Source organism: Pipra filicauda, unplaced genomic scaffold (assembly GCF_003945595.2).
Source record: "Pipra filicauda isolate LSUMZ 115617 unplaced genomic scaffold, ASM394559v2 scaffold918_size153726_pilon, whole genome shotgun sequence".
Classification (NCBI taxonomy): Eukaryota; Metazoa; Chordata; class Aves; order Passeriformes; family Pipridae; genus Pipra; species Pipra filicauda.
Genome location: NW_024105107.1, coordinates 15,684 through 32,056, shown reverse-complemented (window position 1 = coordinate 32,056; position 16,373 = coordinate 15,684). Strand labels below are relative to the sequence as shown.

General features: G+C 50.3%; 1 protein-coding gene across 1 annotated transcript in view; it reads left to right on the top strand.

Moving 5' to 3' along the window:
* The window catches only part of LOC113991146 (parathyroid hormone/parathyroid hormone-related peptide receptor-like), a gene marked incomplete at its 3' end in the record, with an annotated part of 77,474 nt that overhangs the window by 46,271 nt on the left and 14,830 nt on the right, over positions 1–16,373 (top strand). Inside the window, exon 2 of the mRNA XM_039391223.1 lies at positions 9,705–9,810. Coding sequence (XP_039247157.1) covers positions 9,705–9,810 — 106 coding nt within the window. The remainder of the gene's footprint in view (positions 1–9,704; positions 9,811–16,373) is intronic.

The following is a 16,373-nucleotide window of genomic DNA, read 5'->3' as shown; positions in this document are numbered from 1 at the left end:
AATGGGAAGATTCAGCTTTTCCCTCTCCAGCTGCACCTGGTGGGAATTTAATGCTGTTGTAGTTTAATTTTAATGACTAGAGGAAAAGCTTGGTTTGGCTGGGTTTGAAAGCAAAACAAAGATATTTGGACGTGTGGCGTTGGGAAAATGATACAGAACTCCTTATTTCTGCAGATGAATCTGTCTTTTGTCTAATTATGGCTATTTTTGAGCACCCAAAGCCTGCTGAGGTCTGACAGTGGGTAATCAGGGACCAAAATCACCAGAATGAGGTTTGCTGTAATTACTACTCAATAATAGGTAATTAATTCTGTTGTTTCATAGATATTTCCTTTAATTGCTGTCTTAAAATACCTCTCAATTAAACACTCCACTGGGAATCTTTCATTAATGGTATCGACCTGGTTTCAGACAAGGGAGAAAATCCCCTTTCTGGGAATTTGGAGAGCTGGGAAAGGCTGTTGGTGTCATCCTCCCAGGCACATTCCCACCGGGAATAATCTGCTTTATAACCCCCCTGCTCTTTTATTGAGGAATTAAAGTCAAAAATCCTGATTTTCTAGAGCTCTGCTCTCAGGATTTAATAGAGATCTTTCTGCTGTGCTTGTTTTTCTAGAGCTCTGATCTCAGGGTTTAATAGAGATGTTTCTCTTGTGCTTATTATTGGTATTTTCCATGGAGGAAAGCATGGGAATACGTGTCAGGGAGCATTAAGGAAGCTCTGCTGCATCCTTGGCCCGGTGACTGCAAACATCTGGCTCGTGTGAGGCTCATTCTGAGGACGTGAGGAAAAGGCTGAACTCCAAATTCCCTGGAAATTCCTAGAAAGGCTTAAAAAAAATATATGTATAGATATAAAAAAAATAAAAAATGAATCACTACCTAAAGCTTTGAGGAGCAGGAGAGGACACTGAGAGAGGGATTTGGGGTTGGGAGGTGCAAGGAAGGAGCTGGATGTTCCCGGGAGGAAAGGAGGAAAATCCATTCCTTGGGTTGCTCCGTCCAAGTGTGTCTGTCACACCATCCAAGTGGGCTTTCCCGGAGACATTCCAGGCCCTGGAATGCAGGGGCTGCACTCAGGTGATCCTCCTGAGCATCTCCCAGGTCTTACAGCAGAATTCCTTGGATCATCCCTTGGAGGAGAGAGGAAGCGACAGCGCCGAGAGGGAACGGCCTCAAGCTGTGCCAGGGGAGGGTCAGGTCGGATATGAGGAAAAATTCCTGCATGGAAAGGGCTGTCCAGCCCTGGCACAGCTGCCCAGGGCAGGGATGGAGTCCCCATCCCTGGAAAGGCTCCAAAAACACGTGGATGTGGCACTTTAGGACGTGGTTTAAAGGTGCACACGGCGGGGTTGGGTTGAAGGTCGGACTCGAGGATCCTCAGGCTGTTTTCCAGTCTGAAGGATTCCATGATTCCATGGGGTGTGAGGGCAGGAGGAAGAGCTGTGGGAAGGGCTGGCACAGCCCCTGGGGGTCGATCCCTCTGCAGCTGCAGAGGAGGGTCCCCGATCCCTGGAGCCATCCTGCTGTCCTGGGGCTGCTTTGGGAAGAGGGCCCAAGGGATTAAGGCAAGCCCACCCACTTCATTTACCCTCTGGAAAGCTGGGAAAAGCAGGCAGGAGGCAGAGCAGCTTGTGCAGTGACCTCTCAGTGCTTCCCCAGCCTGTGGCCAGAGTCCTCCTTCCTCAGGACCCAGCCAGCTCTTCCCTCTTCTTCTTCAACTCCCCTCCTTCATCCCGAGCCTCCTCATTTCACCCTTCTGTCCTTGCACTCTCAGCAGTTGTTTGTCCCGGTCTGGGGTTCAGGAGCCCTGTTTTTAGAAGGAGTGAGACCCCTCCTGAGGTTAATTCCCTCCAGCACTGGGGCTGGTGGGGTGAAGGACACGATGGGAGGGCAGTTCAGCCACGCAGAGAGCTCTGCTCAGCACCCCAAAACCCCAAGTCCTGCCGTCATTTCCACACCCCTGCGGCTCAGATTTGCCAGGGGGAGACAGCATTGGGTGCCTGTCCCTCCTGGGGCACCCCAGGGTCCCTCCAGTCCCGGGGGAGCTGCAGCCCCAGCAGCAGGAGGGGCTTCCAAGCTCCTTTCCCATGCCTGGATCCGCCCTGGGCCACCAGCTCGGGGTCTCCTGCTATGAAAGGACCTTCCTGCCCCTCATGCCCTTCCCCACCCCGGTGTCCTGAGCAAAGCCCAGCTCTGTGGCTCTGGAGAGCAGCTCCTGGCACTGCTTCCCTCCTGGATCTCCAGCTGGGCCAACTGGCACTTCAGCTTTATTTATTTTTAAACCTTTCCAGCATTAACCTGAAAGGAATTAGATTTCCAACCTCTTTTTTTTTCCCCCCCCCAATGGTTGAAATACTGTCTGTTCAGTTCAGTGAAACCCCTGAGGGCAGGATGAGTTTCACTCCCTGCTCTCCCCCCCTCTCCAGCTCCTCTTTCCAAAACAAATTGCCCCCAAAGGACATTTTTTTTGGTGGTGTTTTTGTCTGTTTTCGTGCCAAGGCACTGCAGGCAGACAGAGGCAACGAGCACAGAGGTAGCAGTGAATTAAGGAAGGGAATTCGATTATCTGAGCACTGAGAAAATCCAGCATTGCCCAAATTAGAGGGGAGTAAACATTATTTATCTGTGTTTACTCTGCTCTGCCTCTCCACGAGGGAGAGGCTTTAAGGCAGCACTGAAACACGGAGTTCTGGGTCCTCCCAGTCCAAACACGAGTTCAGAGCAGCTTTTAGGGAGTGAGGGATGTGTTTTGGGGGGAAGTTTCAGCTTCCAGAGTCGAGTGGTGGGGTCACGATGCCCTGGAGAGCCCAGCCCGGGGTTTCCCCTGCCAGGGAGCCCCGAGGGGCTGCAAAGGCCCCAAAATGGAAAAGCAAAGGATGCAAATCCCAAGCAAACCTGTGCAATGCAACAGGTCCAGGGCACAGTTAATCACCAGAGGAGCTGAGGTTGGACAGACCCTGCCGTGCTCCGGGACTGGCAGCAGAGCCAGGAACAGGGATTGCCCAGGGAACAGCTCGTCCAGGCCAGCACAGAACAAACCCTGCTCCTTCCAGCCTTGCCAGGGCCCATCTGGACCTGAGGGAACCAGCAGGGAGGGTCAGGAGAGGCAGGGCTTGCACAGACGTACAGGATTGCAGGAAAACAGAGACCAACAGAATATCAACCCCAACCCCCAACAACCTGAAGGAAGGCAACTCATTCCCAAAAAACAGGGTTCAGGATCTCAATCCTGCACCATCCCACGTGGCCACCTCACTGTTGACCAACCTCATGCAACGCCCTGTGCTCCCAAACACCTCCACCCTGGATCTTCTCCTGCCTCTGAGCAATTCCAGTCGCCGGGAGCTCCCGACTGACCCGGCTCTGGCTCCTCTGCTGAGGCTCCAGCAGCTCCTGAGGGTATTGCTGAGCTGTGCCAGCCTTGGCTGCAAGCCTGGCATCAGCACTGGCTTGTGTTGAGCCCAGCCTGGTGCTCTGATCCCTGACCAGAGCGTGGCAGCTGCAGGTCTCGTGTTAGACCGGAGTTACGGGATCACGGAATCCTAAAATCCTTGGGGTTGGGAGGGACCTCAAAGCTCACCCATTCCCACCCCCTGCCATGGGCAGGGACACCTCCCACTAGCCCAGGGTGCTCCAACCTGGCCTTGGACACTTCCAGGGATCCAGGGGCAGCCACAGCTTCTCTGGGAAATCCATTCCAGTCCCTCCCCACCCTCCCAGGGAAGAATTCCTTCCCAAACTCCCATCTAAGTCACCCTCCAGCAGCTCAAAGCCATTTCCCCTTGTCCTACCACTTGATGTCCTCCTAAAATGTCCCCTCCAGCCTTCTTGTAGGACCCCTTTAGGTTCTTGATTAGGTTAATCCCTTAATCTCTTCATTCTGCCCCCCACCCCGGCCCTTCCAGAGCTCGGGGAGGGGATGTTCCCTCAGCAGGGCTGGAGTGAAACTCTGATTTCTGTCCCTGGTGCCCAACTGCAGAGTCTGGTGCAGAAAAGGAACTTGGTTTATGACCTTAAATCGCTTGGGTTGGGGTTTCAATCAGACCTTTCAGCAGCCCTGGAAGTGTCCAAGGCCAGGTTGAAGCAACCTGGGCTAGTGGGAGGTGTCCCTGCCCATGGACAATCTTTAATGTCCCTTCCAACCCAAACCGTTCTGGAACTGTAATATTTTCATATTTCCTTTTTCTCCTGAGCCCCCTCCTTCCTGCACCCCCTTTCCCACTTCCCACCAGTGATCCCTGCTCTCCTGCAAGGTGTTCACCAGCCCTCCCTTGCCTTGGGCCTTCCTGATGCTCTCCAAGGAATCTGCTGGGCCTGGAGCTGCTTTGGGAGCAGCTGCCAGGGAAGGCTCCCAGGAAAAGGACGGTGTTATTTGGGGAAATGAGCCCCAGAAACGATTTGGGGTTTGCTTCAGTGGCTGGGACAGCAGCCAGTGCCATGGAGACACCAGAGAACGTCATCAGCCCATGCCCTGGCCTCCCATGGGGGCAAAGGAAAGGGAAAAGGGGGGAAAAATATGGGAAAGGGAGGGGAAAAATGAACCAAAACTGATTGACCAGCCTCTGGATATAATGTCGTTGTGTCCCCCTTCCCTGCTTGGCTGTCTCTGAGCAAGGAGAGGGATAAAAACAACATTCCTGGACCTCTTCCCCACAAGGAGTTTTATTTTTCTGGCAGAAAACAGCCCAGGGAAGCCGAGGGGGGATAAACATCAAGGAAGAGGAGCAGAGGGGGTTTGATCCCAAAACTGGGGAGCCCAGGGAGGAGTTTCCAGCTCCTCCAGCTGCACCTGGTCCAGGGGAGCAGGAGGGGAGGACAAACTGTCCTGAGTTCACCTGTGTGCTGCCCTGAACCCCTGGAGAGAACATTTATCCCTGGGATAACTGGATTCCAAGAAATTCGCGGCAGGAATTTACGCAGGAGAAACGTCGGGAAGGCTCGTTTGGAAAGGGATTTCCTGGCAGTGCTTTTAGAGGGATTAAATCCTGCAGGGCCACGATAACCTCGACCTCTTCCTTCCAAACCCTGGGTCTGGGAGCTGCCCCTGGGGGTGACACTGGATCTGATTTCCCTCGGGGGCTTCTCTTGCTCCCAGAACTCCCCAAATCCCCTCAGGGCTCCAAGTGTGGCCAATTAACGTAAAAAAAGGGATGGGGGGGGAAAAAAAACCCCAGAGCTGATCCAATTGATTTCAGGAGGTGTTTGAGCATGGAATGAATTCCAGCTGCTCTGTGCAGTTCAATCCTCAGGGATTGTAAGAGCAGTGAACAGCTCAGGTTGGTAAATCCCATCCTGGATGTTCCCAGTTGGTCACCAGGGCAGGAATTACATGGGAAAAAACATCTATTTTTGTTCCTTTTTGTTAGTGAATGAGATCCTGCAGGAAGAGAGATTTTGTTGTGAAAATGGGCCAATTAGTGCAAAAAAAAAAAAAAAAAAAAAGAGGTGAAGAAAAAACCTCCAGAGTTGATCCAATTGATTTCAGGAGGTGTTTGAGCATGGAATGAATTCCAGCTGCTCTGTGCAGTTCAATCCTCAGGGATTATAAGAGGGGTGAACAGCTCAGGTTGGTAAATCCCATCCTGGATGTTCCCAGTTGGTCACCAGGGCAGGAATTATGGTGGTAAAACATCTATTTTTGTTCATTTTTGTTGGTTAATGATCTTAAATGAGAGATTTTGTTTTGAAAATGGGCCAATTAGTGTGTAAAAAAAAAAAAAAAAAAAGAAGTGGATGGGGGGGAAAAAAAACCCCAGAGTTGATCCAACTGATTTCAGGAGGTGTTTGAGCATGGAATGAATTCCAGCTGCTCAATCCTCAGTGACTGGAAGAGGAGCTCTGGGTGAACAGCTCAGATTGGTGAATCCCATCCTGGGTGTTCCCAGTTGGTCACCAGGGCAGGAATTACATGGGAAAATCATCTATTTTTGTTCCTTTTCGTTGGTGAATGAGATCCTGCAGGAAGAGAGATTTTGTTGTGAAAATGGGCCAATTAGTGTAAAAAAAGAAGAGGTGAAGAAAAAGCCCCCAGAGTTGATCCAATTGATTTCAGGAGGTGTTTGAGCATGGAATGAATTCCAGCTGCTCTGTGCAGTTCAATCCTCAGGGATTATAAGAGCAGTGAACAGCTCAGGTTGGTAAATCCCATCCTGGATGTTCCCAGTTGGTCACTAGGGCAGGAATTATGGTGGTAAAACATCTATTTTTGTTCATTTTTGTTGCCTGCAGGATGAAAGGGTTTGGGTTGGAATGTGGTTTTCACTGGGATGAAACACTTTTAGCACCTTTTATCTCCTTTTTCCTGGTCCTGGACAGCAGGGAATACACAGAGTGGATGGTGCTGAGTGTGTTAAATTGGAGCAAATTCTGAATTTAAATGTGATTTTTGGTTCTCAGCAGGGCACGAGGTTTCTGTGTCTTAGAAAGATAGAAAATCTATGAAGATATATATATGAAAATAGGCTTTTTTGGTCAATCTTCTGTCCTAGACCATCCCCAGTTTGAGGAAAAAGAAGGTTGTTACCTTCCAGCTTTTGGCCATCAGCAGTTTCAGACGTTCCTGTATCCAGGAATTTTGCATCCAGGTGGCAGTTTTTAACAGCTCCTGGTGGATTTGCTAATTTAATAATTCATTAAATTGTCTGATGTTCTGTTGGATCCACTCTGGGATTTGCTTACAGGAATTGTGCTGCATTTTCACCCCTCCTTGTTCCTCCTGGAGCTGAAATCCTGCAAAACCAGAGGAAAAGGGGGAAAATGTGGTGCTGAACAGTTAAAATTTCTCCAGCAGCTGGAAAATTTTCCAGCTGTGGGTCCTGTCCCACCTGCTGCCCCTTGAACCCAAATCAGAGCCATCCCAGTGCCTGATAAAGCAGATTATTCCCAATCCCTGGGGATCACTCAGCCTGGTTGTACTTCCCAAGCCTCAATCCCTGAGGATTCCTCACTGGAATTCCTTGGCAAGGGCTGGAAAGGAGGGTTGGGGACAGGAGGGGACAAATTCAGCCCCACCAGCTCAGCCCAGTTTGTCTTGGGTGTTTGATGGGAGTTATTCAGCATTGGGTGTTTAATGTTTAATTAATCTGGGGATTAATTTTCCTGCAAATCTCTTGGGAACAGATATCTTCAAGTAGCAGGATGGAGTGAAAATCTATATATATATGTGTTTAAAACCACGTCTCAGCCTCTTTGCCCAAGAAAGACGTGCCTTAAATACACTTTTACCACGAAAATCAGTTTTCCTGGGGGGAGAGGAGAGAATCTGGAGTTGGTTTTGGTGGGTCTTTAAAGGTCTGGCAGGAAATTTAAGAGCTGTATCCCAGTTGTGCTGCCCGGCTCCAGGCACAGCACCTGGAGATTCACCTCCTTTGCTGGGAATTGCAGGCCTGGAGGCTGCACATCCCTGGGGCTGGAGCTGCCCTGCTCCCGGGGCTGAATCCTGGGAATGCCTGAGGCCGGAGGGGAGAAATCCCGAGGATTGGTGGGATCACTGAGGGGCTGGGCAGGAATGCCAGCGGGCTCTGCCCCCGGGGCTCCGTGTTTCCCAGGAAATCTGAACTGGGGGATGTTGCTTTAACTGTGGACGGGCCAAACATCTGGGAAGGGGCGGCTTTGTTGTGCATTAACGTGGTTTGGGAAGTGACTCCCACCTGGATTTAATCCAAGGACACGACAAACTAACTCCTGTTTTCCTCGGAGTGCCCTTATCAGACCGGCCCCTCCCTCTGCCTGTCCATCCCCACTCGAGCTGCTCAAACATCCCTGGCCCTTCCCAGAGGAGCTCGATGGGAAAGGGGTTCTGGCTTTATTTTTATTTATTTTTATTTATTTTTATTTATTTTTATTTATTTTTATTTATTTTTATTTATTTTTATTTATTTTTATTTATTTTTATTTATTTTTATTTATATTTTTATTTAATTTTATTTTATTTATTTTTATTTAATTTTTATTTTATTTATTTTTATTTTCATTTATTTTTATTTCTCTTTATTTTTATTTTTATACTTATTTTTTATTTAATTTTTTATTTTTATTTTTATTTATTTATTTGGTTTTATTAATTTGTTTTTATTTGGGTTTATTTGGGTTTTTTTATTTGGTTTTATTTGGTTTTAATTTTTTTATTTGGTTTTATTTGGTTTTAATTTTTTTATTTGGTTTTATTTGGTTTTAATTTTTTTATTTGGTTTTATTTTTTTTAATTATTTATTTTTATTTGTTTTATTTTATTAACCCTCATTCTGTCACTTGGAGGGAGTTTTGCTGGAGAACCAACCGGCCTCCAGCTGGTTCACGTTCCTGCCTTTGCAAAATGAATGAACTCAGAAAGGAGTGGAGGAACCTTAATCCTGGAGAGAAAGGGCTTGGGGAGTGCAAGGAAATCCTGGAATGCCAGGATGGTTTGGGTTGGAAGGGCCATTGAAGATCATCCCATCCCACCCCTGCCAGGGGCAGGGACACCTTCCACTGGCCCAGGGTGCTCCAACCTGACCTTGGACACTCCCAGGGATCCAGGGGCAGCCACAGCTTCTCTGGCAAATCCATTCCAGTCCCTCCCCACCCTCACAGCCAACAATTCCTTCCCAATATCCCACCTAAATTTATCCTCCTGGAATAGTTTGAAGCCATTCCCTGTGTCCTGTCCCTCCATCCCTTGTCCCCAGTCCCTCTCCAGCTCTCCTGGAGCCCCTTCAGGCCCTGCCAGGGGCTCTCAGCTCTCCCTGGAGCCTTCTCTTCTCCAGGGGAACTTCCCAGGGTGATGTTCCCAATGGCTTTTCCCTGAGTTTTTGGGATGCTGTCACCTCTGCCTGGGGCATCCCCCCTCTGGACTTTTGTAGAGCCTGAAGGTCTCCCCGAGGAGGTGGAATTTGCACTGGAATGATGACGACAGGTTGAAATCCTTAAGAGGAGAACATTCCTTGCTCCAGTATTATTTCCTAGGATCTTTTTTCCTCATGGATTGGGGCGCTCAGCTCCAAACTTGCTGCCTTTTTGCACCTGTGTGACGGGAGCAGCTGCTCCTTTGCCGTGGATGATTCCAGGCGGTGCCTCGCGGGAAGCGTCGCTCGGGAAAACTGGGATTGCAGGGAAAACTGGGAGTCACCAGGCAAGGCTGGAGAGGAAGGGCCCCTCAGCTCAGGAAGGACATGGAGGGGCTGGAGCAGGGCCAGGGAAGAGCAACAAGGCTGGGGAAGGGACTGGAGCACAAGTGCTGTGAGGAGAGGCTGAGGGAGCTGGGGGGGCTCAGCCTGGAGAAGAGGAGGCTCAGGGGAGACCTCCTCACTCTCTGCAACTCCCTGACAGGAGGGGGGAGCCGGGGGGGGTTGGTCTCTTTTCCCAGCCAACCATCAGCAAGACAAGAGGGCTGGGTCTGCAGCTGTGCCAGGGGAGGGTTAGGTTGGACATTAGGAAGAATTTCTTTGCAGAGAGGGTGCTCAGCCATTGGAATGGGCTGCCCAGGGAAGGGGGGGATTCTCCATCCCTGGAGGTTTTTAAGATGAGACTGGATGTGGCATCAGTGCCATGGGCTGGGAACCACGGCGGGGTTGGATCAAGGGTTGGGCTGGATGATCTCAGAGGTCCCTTCCAACCCAGCTGATTCTCTGATTCTCTGAAGCTGTGGGTGCAAAGAACATTTCGCCCTCAGCCCAAGGAATTCTGTGTCCTGCTGAGCTCTGCCCCTCTCTCCCCCCGTGCAGGTGGACGCCGACGATGTCATCACCAAGGAGGAGCAGATCTTCCTCCTGCTGAAGGCCAAGGCCAAGTGTGAGCGACACCTGAAAGCCAAGGTGCCCAAGGTGCACGGTGAGTGTTCCCACAGCACCCCAGAATTCCAAGGCTGGGCCCCTCCCGTGGGGAAAAAAATTCCTCTTTTAAATGTAGAAAGACAAAGCAAGGGATTTATTCGGCACGCTGGGTCTTTATCTCGCAGAGTTTCTGGGAGGAAAAAGACCCTTTGGGTTTAAATTCTATACATTTTATAGTTTCACAAAATCCCACCCTTTTCAGGTGAATTTAATATATTCATTTTTTGCCTAAAAATGTTTCTTCTCCCTGAAGATCGGCTGCAAGGAGTCCTCTGTCAAAAATGATGGATCTTCCTTTGTTCTCAGCCCAAAGAGAGGGAAGAAACCCCCCATGTACAAAATTTCTACGTGGCCCTGAAAGATTTTAGTTTTTAGGAACTTTTACATTTCCCTTATCCGGCCAAAAAAGACCCTGACACCCAGTCCCATTTGGAACTTGGATATCTTACAGCTTTGTGATACTCCCATATATAAAACCCCATATTTTATCTCTCATACCTCTGTGCCTGCCCCAGCCCTTCCCCTCAGCCCCACACATGAAGCTCGGCGGTGGGAGAACCCCAAAATATTGGGTTTGGGGAAGATCTTTCAGCAGAGGATGTTGGGAAGCAAAGTTGTCACAGCTGTCTTGTTCTTCTGCAGCAGAATTCCAAATGCCAAAGGGTCAGGAGGGTGCAAAAGTCATGGGATTGTACCCAAAGCCCAAGCAGTGCATGGGAGGGAACATCAGCTCTGCCAAGATTAGGGAATCCTGGAGTGGTTTGGGTTGGAAGGGACCTTAAGGATCATCCAGTTCCACCCCCTGCCATGGGCAGGGACACTTTCCAGTGTCCCAGATTGCTCCAACCTGCCCTTGGACACTCCCAGGGATCCAGGGGCAGCCACAGCTTCTCTGGACAATCCATTCCAGTCCCTCCCCACCATCACAGACAAGAATATTTTTCCTAATATCCAACCTAAATCTATCCTCTTTCAGTTAAAGCCATTCCCTGTGTCCTGTCCCTCCATCCCTTGTCCCCAGTCCCTCTCCAGCTCTCCTGGAGCCCCTTCAGGCCCTGCCAGGGGCTCTCAGCTCTCCCTGGAGCCTTCTCTTCTCCAGGGGAACCCCCCCAGCTCTCCCAGCCTGGCTCCAGAGCAGAGGGGCTCCAGCCCTGGCAGTATCTCCAGGGCCTCCCCTGGACTCCTTCACCAATCCAAATTCCAAAGATCCTTCCCAACCAGCCCCCAGTGGTGCAGAAAAGCCTCCCTCCAACACCCCTTCTGCGTTTCCCTCTGCCAAACACTCTCTCTCTTCTCCTCAGAAGGGTCCAAGCTCAGCTCAGCCTCTTTCTTCCCCTTCCCTTCTCTCTTGGGCTGCAGATCCGCTCCCGGCTGTGGGGCTGGAGGAGGAGCAGGAGCAGCTCTCTCTGTGGGAAGCCCAGTAATCCCCCCACCCCCGTGGGGTTCTTTCCTCACTCCCATGTGTTAATGACTTTAATGACTGGCACTGGGGCTCGGCTGGGCCACCCCACCCCACCCAGCCAGTCCCGGGGGGGCTCCTGGCCCCTCTCCCTCTATTCCCTAAGAGAAGGGGACAAACCAGAATCCCCAAATCCAGCCCTGACCCCAGAGCAGAGTTCCCTGCCCACCTGGTGTCCCTCTCCCGTTCGACACGGCAGCAAGAGGCCCCAAAATCCCAGCTTTCCTTTGATTCCCAGCTTCCTGCTTCCCATCAGCCAAACCCTCAAGCCACATCCTCTGCTGCTGCTTTGTCCCGTTCACCCGCTGCCCAATTAACACCTCATTAAAAACGCACAGAGGCATTTCCTTCTGTTGTCCCCGGCCCACCTGCCCACCCCGGGGGCTGGGGACATCTGAGAAACACCAGCTGCTCCAGCTTTTCCCTACATTTGGTATTGATCCCTCCTTAATCGTCAGGAGCAGTTCGGGGAGGGATGAGGAGCTGGATGTGAGTGACAAGCAGATTTTGGGCTCTGTCCCAAGGAGAGCAGAGGATCCAACCCCAGGGGGCTTTAGGTGCTGTTTTGAGACTGGAGCAGAAGGAAATCTGAAATGTTGTCATTCAGTCTCGTGGACACAAGTCCTGCCTTGGGAAAAAGATGTTCAGGGATTAAAGCTCCGGCTCCATCCAAGGAGGAATCACCCTGATGGCAACACCCTGGGCAGGAAGGTGATGAGAGAAAGACTTCAATCAATCATTCAAGTAGGTAATTAGATCCAATTCATCTGCGAGATCCAAAAGGCAGAATGATTTCTGATTGAACCTTTCCCAAGGAATGTTTCCTTAGGCTGGAACACCCCAGAAATTCCTGCTACCGCTTCACGGACGGGGCAGGGAGCTGCCAGACATTCTCTGGGATGGTGGAAGGAGGGTTTTTTGGTTTGGAAAAGTTCTTCCCACTTTGCAGAAGAGCCGCCATTCCCAGATTTTTAGGTTGCAGATGCCCTTGGACACTAGAAAAGCGGTTGCTCCGGTCCTTTCCTCCTTGGATGACGCAGGAACTGGGACCTGGTGTCTGTTCTGCTGACCCCTCAAGGCCAGGTGGGGCTGTCAGATGGAGGATCTCATCCCTTTCCCTCTTCCCTCACTCCAGACCTCGAGAAAAAAGCCTGGGAAAGGCAACATCACCTTCCCAATGGAGATGCATCAGCCCCCAGCTGCAGATCTCGGGGGCAGAGTGGTTGGGACCTGGAGCAACACCAGTCCTGGGGGTGCTTTCCAGCTCTCTCCTGTGTCCAAATCTCTGCTTGGTTTGTCATTCCAAAGAAGGAAAAAGGCCCAGCTCACAGCGAGGCAGCAGTTTTGGGGAGATCCTCAGGGAAGCACTTCCTGCTGCCATCCAAGGGAGAAACTTCTCCCGCCTTTTCTGCAGAGTTGTGGGGAGGGGGAAGGTCCACGCTCAGCTGGCCTTGAAGGAATCTGCCTGGAGAGCCAAGATCCTCCTGGGACCATCCTATCCCACATCCTGGAGCGACTCTGGTGGAGGGACAACCCTGCAGACAGGAAAAGCCAGTGAGGAAATCCCAGTGCTGGGGATGTTTGGGAAAGGAGAAAGTCCCTACTTAAAATCCCTGACCCAGGTCAACAAGGAGTGGCTTTGGCCTCGGGAGTCACGGCTCTCCGGGGAAACTCTTGACCACAAGGGTCACAGGAAAGGAGTCTTTGACCCCACAGCTGGTTTGGAGCTGCTCTGCACCAGATCCTGGAGCAAACTCTGCAACACGTGGAGCGCTTCCACATCCCTGCTCCGGGGTTTTATCCTGCACCCCCGAACCTCCAATGTTCCAGCTTGTGGGTGGAGAGAGAAGAGGAATTTGGGAGGTGAATCCATGGCTGTGGGCACCAGGGATGGTTCCAGGGACTGGGGGGTGCCCTTGTTCCAGACAGATCTGCTTCTCCAAGGAGCCTTCCAGGGACTTCTTCCTACAAACCTGCTCCCACCAACACTCCAAGCTCATGGAATCACAGGAATTGAGGCTGGAAAAGCCCTCCAAGACCATCAAGTCCACCCTGTGCCCACCTTGTCTCCTGGTGTCACCTCCAGGGATGTGACTCCACCCCCACGAACCCTCCCAGAGCCCAGTTTTGTTGTCACCAACCCTGTGACTTTCTTTGCTCCTTTGGATCCCCTTCAACACCCAAGGACTGGCAGAGTGGATCGACCTGAGGAAGAGCCTGTTTGGAGGAGCTTTGTTTTCCAGCTGGATCAGCCTCCTGATCCGCTTTGTCCTGCAGCCACAAAGCCAAGGGAGACACCCCAGGGAAAGGAGCAGGGCCAGGAGAGGAAGGTGTTGGCGGGAGAGGTGCCACATCTGCACTCTGCACATCTTCAGGTAACACTCTACAAGTGTTACCTGCAGAGCTCTGGAAAATCCCAGCTGATTTATCCCACTGCCTTCTCTCCTTGCTCCTGCTTCACATCAAGGGCTGTGTGTACCCACTCAGCACTTAAATTCCAAAAATTCCCACCTGGAATGGCTCCTGCCCCTGCCTGGCTGTGGCTGCAGCGCAGGGGGGTGATTTATTCACTCCATACCAGCCCCTGGTGGGTGTTTTTGGAAGCAGAGAGTGGGATTTGGGACACCTTGATATCTTTTTATGGATTTTTTTAGAGAGAGGGAAATGTCACTTGAGGTGGCCTGGAAGTTTGGTAGGGCTGGAATTCCCGGGAGCTGAGGCACAGGGATGTTCAACACCTCCCCTCCCACCTCCAAGGAGGGTCTGTGGTAGAGCCAAGCTTTGGATTCCAAGCTTTGGATTCTCCTCTCCTGCCTCCAAGCCACAAACCCACCTTTCCTTTTGTCCTGGAATTCAAGGTGAGGCTGCAAAGACTCCAATCCAGGTGGGCAGAAGCTGATGAAAATCCTCGGACAAATCCCACTGGAGTGGAACTCAACCCTCCCATCATCTCTCTCACTTTAAAGCCTCTGGATTTCTTTGGGGGTGAGGAAAACACATTTGGAACTTCCTGCAGTGCAGTGGGGACCTGGGTTTTCCTCTCCTTTGCCCATCACATCCCTGAGGGCGTTTCAGGAGCCCGTTGTTTTCCTGGGATAAACTGGCAGGTTCCCATCAGCTCAGTCAGGGCGTTGATTTGTCAGGGATTCACGGATTTCTCCGACTTTCTTCTCTTCTTAATATTCATTTAATTGACATTTTAATAAGGGAAAAATGCAGGTTTCAGAGGTATCCAGGAGTCTTAGTAGATGAGAGGAATTCTGGATCAGCACCTTGATTTTGGAATCTGCTCTTCCCTCTCTCACCTTGCGGCTCCATCCCTAAAGGATGGAAATCCCGGGATATAAATGGATTAATCAAAGTGAGGAAGACACACTGTGAGACCAGAACCAGGAGGGGAAAGGAGAGGGGTTTTTTTTGAGGAGAGGGATTCTGTGTGTCATCCTTCCAGCACACACCCGGATTTGGGAGGGAGAGACACCCCCCAAAAGTGGCTCTTGGAGTGGGAAATGTGATCCCACTCGTGCAGGGACTCCAGGAGCTCTTCCCAGAGCTCGAGTCACACTCCAGCACCCTCTGGAAGCAGGAAAGCCTTGATCTCCTAATCTTCCCCTTGGAATTGTCCTTTTCCCTCTGCTCACTTTTCCTGTCTCCTTTTAACGTGGCTGGTGGGGGGTTTTGGGCAGACATGTTCCCTGGCTTTCTTGGGTTTCATTTGGAAATGTCCTGGAATATCCACTGTCAAGTGGAGTATTCAAATGTTTGCTACCACAGATCAGCAAGATCTTGTTCAGTGGAGAGAAATCAGCTGTGATTTCATCACCTAATTTAATTTCTCTCATTTAATTGATTTATCTAATTTAATTTTTTAACCTCATTTAATTGATTTCTCTCATTTAATTGATTTCTCTCATTTAATTGATTTCTCTCATTTAATTGATTTCTCTCATTTAATTAGACGTGTCTAAGGCTGGTTGTAAGTCTTAAATCAGGGACTAAAGAACACGAGGGGGAACAGTAGATGTGCCAAGAATTTCTGGGTAGTGGGAACATGTTAGGGTTGAGAATCCAAAGGAAAGTCTCAGCAAAGAAAAAGGTAAAAAAAAAAAATCATAAAGTCCAAAATTTTTTTAGCAATAACGACCCACTTTTCATGTGTAAAAACCCCAAAGTCCCTTTTTTTTTTTTCCCCCTCTAAAAATGTTAAATTTTAACTTTAGGGGGGTTCAGTGGAGGTTGAGCTTCTTCTTCTCCTCCTGGGACAACTCACAGGGATTATTTGTCCCCAAGGGTGTCCCAGCAATGGGTTGTGACCCATGAGGTGACCTGGACAGCCCCACATGGAGCTGAGCCAACCCAATGAGCTCCCACCTGGGATTTGTGCGTCATCTGCTGCCTCTGGAAACCCAAAATATTCAAACAAAACAAAAAAAACCCAACACCCCAAACTCCTCCCCCTGCCAGCATTTGGTTTCCTTCTTCCCCCCCCCTTTTTTTTTCCTTAAATTTAGCTTCCAGATTAAAGCCTTGAAGAACAGGAAACCCTAAAATGTCTCTTCTCCCTCGCCAAATATTCCATTTGAGCCGTGCTGGGCAGGCCGATGCCACCCCAAAGTTAAAACCTGGAAGGGGATGAAGCGAAATTCCCACAATTCCCACCCAAAAAAACCAGCGAGACCTGAGGGGTGGACGTTTTATTTTTTTCACCTGTGAATTAAAAGCTTGTCTTTGCCCGGTTTGGAAGAGGAGATGGGACGTTTTGGGGGGGAAGAGGGAGGTTTTTCCACTGTTATTAGCGAAGGCCTCGCTCTGGGCCCGAGGTGTTGCCGTTCGCCTCAAAGTGGCTTGGGTGGTTTTTTTTTTTTTTAATAAACGAGCTTATTTGCCAGGGAAAGGGGTTATTTTAATTGAAGATTTGTGTGTGTTTACCCAAAATGGGTTGGTTGGGCATCTCAGTCTGTGCCCATTGTCCCTAAAGGCCCCAGGCCCTGGCCCAGGCTCTCTCTGGGATGCGGAACCCCCCGATCTCTCAGCATTTCAGAGCACGACATCGGGACCAACATTCTCCCCCTCGCTGTTGTTTCTCCCCAGTGCTCATTTCA